The sequence below is a fragment of the Hakea prostrata genome, chromosome 2 (assembly GCF_041222555.1).
Source record: "Hakea prostrata isolate BN-2017 chromosome 2, UWA_Hpros_2, whole genome shotgun sequence".
Classification (NCBI taxonomy): domain Eukaryota; kingdom Viridiplantae; phylum Streptophyta; class Magnoliopsida; order Proteales; family Proteaceae; genus Hakea; species Hakea prostrata.
This window is the reverse complement of record NC_142601.1, coordinates 58,957,536-58,961,133: the sequence shown is the minus strand read 5'-3', so window position 1 is coordinate 58,961,133 and position 3,598 is coordinate 58,957,536. Positions and strand designations below refer to the sequence as shown.

The window sequence follows — 3,598 nt, the reverse complement described above, 5'->3', positions numbered from 1 at the left end:
TCTTCTTGCCTGTTCTTGCTTTTTTTTTATGGCTATAGGTGGTTGTCCGCCTTTGGTCATTTCTTCTTTTGTTGACTTGAGTTTTACTTCTTGCCTTTTGGGCGAGGATATTTTGTTAAAAAAAAAATATATATATATATATATTTTGTGATTATTTATTGAAACGGTGGTGTATAACGAAACTTAAAAGAAAAAGGAAAAAAAGGAAATAATTGAAATCTAATAAATAATATCCAACGGTCAGATCTTCATATCACTCATCCAGGTGGCAGAACAGATCCGCTGTTTAACGTCTGTCAACGCAAATGGTGACGCCAGGATTTTCTCATTTTTTCAAGATTCAAGAGTTTTTTTTTTTTTTTAAAAGAGATTCAAGAGTTGAGTCACTTGAGTGACTCTATAAAATATTCCTACATGGGATGGCTTTTATGAAAAAATGAAGTAAAGAAGAAGGCTATATTCGTCATATGAAAATGGCATAATCCGTAGTTATCTCAACAAACACTGGAACCAGGTATTTTCGAGGTTTCACAACATTTCTGGGACTAATAATTCAGCGAATACGTGGCAGCCTTAAAATTGGCCCTGAAAAGCTGTTATACAAAACGGCTCAAAATTTCGTCTCTTTGTGCAGGCACAGCTCGTGTAGCCGTTGGATCCGAATTCGGAATCTTAACCCCACTTTCTGTCCTAACCGAACCAACTTCTGCTCTGGTTAGGTTAACTAACGTTAACAACGAAACCCTACACCGACATTTAACCACCGTTTCTTTTCGTCTCCTGCTTTTCGATCCTATAAATGAAGCGGTTGAGGCGAGCTAGGTTTGCCGAAATAGAGAGCCAACGGGGCCTTTTGGAAGAAGGATCTTCTTCTCTACCTTCCCATCTCTCTCTTTTTCTTCTCTCCTCTTCTTCTGTTTCTCTTTCACTTTCAGTCCTGATTCTCTAGTAGAAATGGCGGCTTCTTCTAGAACCAGATCCAGTGGACCAGTCTTAAATCCGAGATCGATCTCCCCTTCAGGGAGGTTCTGTTCTTCGTCGACGGCGGCTTCGTCGTCGACGGCTTTTGCGTTCTCCACCTCCAGCTTTTCTTCCCCATCGTCTGCTTTTTTTCACAGATCGTCTTCTCCGACTCGTGTCAACCTTTATGGATCCATTCCTCCTGCGCCTTCCGTTCGATTCTCGATCGATCGGTCTATTTCTCCTGGCAGGTCGATTTCTGCTTCACCTCGTGAGCAGGTCGTGAAGAACAATAAGAATCCTTTGTCTGCTGCTCCAACTCAAAGGAGAACCTGCATGTGCTCGCCTACGACTCATCCTGGATCGTTTCGTTGCAGTCTCCACAAAAACTTCCATCCTCAGAATCACCATCACTCAGGATCGTATCCCTCGCATCGGCTGAACGCTCGGAGGTCGGCGATGACGAATTCTTTGGTTCGGATCGGTACAGTTGAAGGTGACTTGGTTAGAAGGGCTTTGGCTGCGTTGATCCGACCTTCTTCTCATCAGCAGAGGAGAAGAGCCGCTTTCCAGCCAAGGCCTAGCCGGCTTTCAATCATGTCGAAAGCCGAAGATTTATGAAATGTTGAGCAGGTTCGTTCATTATATTTCTTCGATCCCCTATAAAAAAATCTCTTGTATTCCCCCGTGTTTGGCCACTGGCGATGGCAAACGCCGGCGAGGTAGCTGCGTTTTCGCGCTCTGATCGAGCGAGCAGGAGCTGTGGCGTGGAGCAGTAGATCGATCGGCCGTTTGGCGTCGTGAAGATTTCCCCCCTTCTTTTGTACTCTCCAGGTGGAGAGATCCAATTTTCCCAAAAGCAGAGACTGGACCGACCCGACTTGTATATATAAATATATGCCAATTTGGTGGTAATGATGGCTATTGACGGACATGATTCGAAGAATTCATACCTTAAATCTAAAACTGGAACATAAAATTATCTAAACGAACAATCAATTAATTTGTGTGGCATCTTGATTAACAGAACCGGTGATCTGTTCTCATTAAACGATCTGGTCTGGCATCTGTTGTGTATGCAGTGTGTGGTGATTTCCGTTCCATGTTCTGTATATCCATTCCATTCCCGTTCGACGTTTCCCGTCATCCGTGCCAGGTATATTCGTCCGGCCTGAGTATATGCGTTGCTCGTATCCGTTTACTTCGTTGCGTTGCGTGAAGGTATGTTATTTTTCATTTGTTTTTATTTAATTTGACTTTGATTGTTCAACTAAACTCTGTTTATTATGATTATTTGGTTTGGTGTTTTGGAGTTGCAGGTATGGCGTTCATTTGCCTGCTTGTTTTACGAGTAGCTGTTGCTTCTACGTCTTCTTTACATCTTAATGAACAACGGTTGAACGGACTTCTGGAAATTTGGACTTTGGGACTTGATCTTCTGTGCAAATTAAGAACCCCCAGTAAGTTGGAATCAGCAAGAATCGGAGAACATCATAATTTATCAGGGGTTGGACATAAATGGATCTTGAAGTATCGGACTTTTTGGACTTGCAAGTCTTGAATCAGCTATGATGATTCTTGACGGACAAGAGAAAATACATTTTTAAAACTTGGAACACTTATTAAAAAGAAAAAATTAAATTGGAAATGAAAACTGAATGAAGAGATGGGGGAACCAAAGGAAGTCAAACAATAATTGATCCAACAAATCCCCTGTTTAATTTAAAAGACAAATTAATTTCCACCGGCTGCTATGATAGAAAGCTTGACGTTCAGTTACAATATACAGAAATTCATACTTGATTAATTAAATAATTTCGATAATTTCGAGGCTGTTGAGTTGCGCGCCCTTAAAAAGCTGCAGTAAAGCTGCAAAGAGTAACTGCTGAAAGAAAAAAAAAAAAAAAAGGAAGAAAAGAAATGGGAAGACTGGAAGACTACTAAAAGGCATATCTGTTGAGGCCTTGAGGGTAAAATAATGGGTAAAATAGGGTTCAGAGCTCAGTGCCATAGTGGTGGAGTGGGGGATCGTTCCCGTTACGTTTGAAAGCATTTTCCGCTTTTTAGGTTGGAGAAATCTTTGGAAGGAATTTTGTTTTTACCTTTTTCTTTTATACTTTATTCCTCTTTTTGAATGGGAGCGGGGGGAGAGAGGTAGGGGAATGCGTGTGGGGACGAGAAGCAGAGACAGCTGTTTAAGCTACTCACCAACCATAATTTTTTTTTTTTTTGAGTTTTGTTAGGGTGGATTTGGTGGACTATTTCTATAAGATTTCTATAATGAAATATATTAGGTGTGGTTTAACCAAACTAATATCACCGTTTTTTATATTTCAAACATGGGAGACTAAAATGTCTTTTAGATTATTTAATATGTTTTATTATTATATATTTTTTAATATATTTCTTTTTAAAATTATATATTAAAATAATAAAATAAATAATTTGAAAAGTATTTTAGTTTTTTTACATTTAAAATTTTAATATATTTACTTGAGATTAATATAATAATATATTATATATTTTTTGGAAATATATTATATTAAAGAAGCTCAATATTAATTTATGGTCTATTTAAGAGATTCATATTTAAATTTTTCTTAAAATTTAAAATATGAATATAAAATATAAATTTTCT

The 3,598-nt window shown here is 38.5% G+C and overlaps 1 protein-coding gene across 1 annotated transcript; it reads left to right on the top strand.

Annotated features, from left to right (window-relative positions):
* The first annotated feature begins 836 nt into the window (after positions 1–836).
* On the top strand, positions 837–2,180 carry LOC149025290 (uncharacterized). The gene has a single exon (XM_089145513.1). It carries the CDS (start codon positions 955–957, stop codon positions 1,579–1,581), a length of 627 nt encoding a protein of 208 aa, XP_089001639.1. The 5' UTR covers positions 837–954; the 3' UTR covers positions 1,582–2,180.
* The last annotated feature ends 1,418 nt before the right edge of the window (positions 2,181–3,598 follow it).

Excerpts from the sequence above, each read along its gene's own strand:
- LOC149025290 (XM_089145513.1), top strand. The coding sequence starts at position 955 with ATGGCGGCTTCTTCTAGAACCAGATCCAGTGGACCAGTCTTAAATCCG.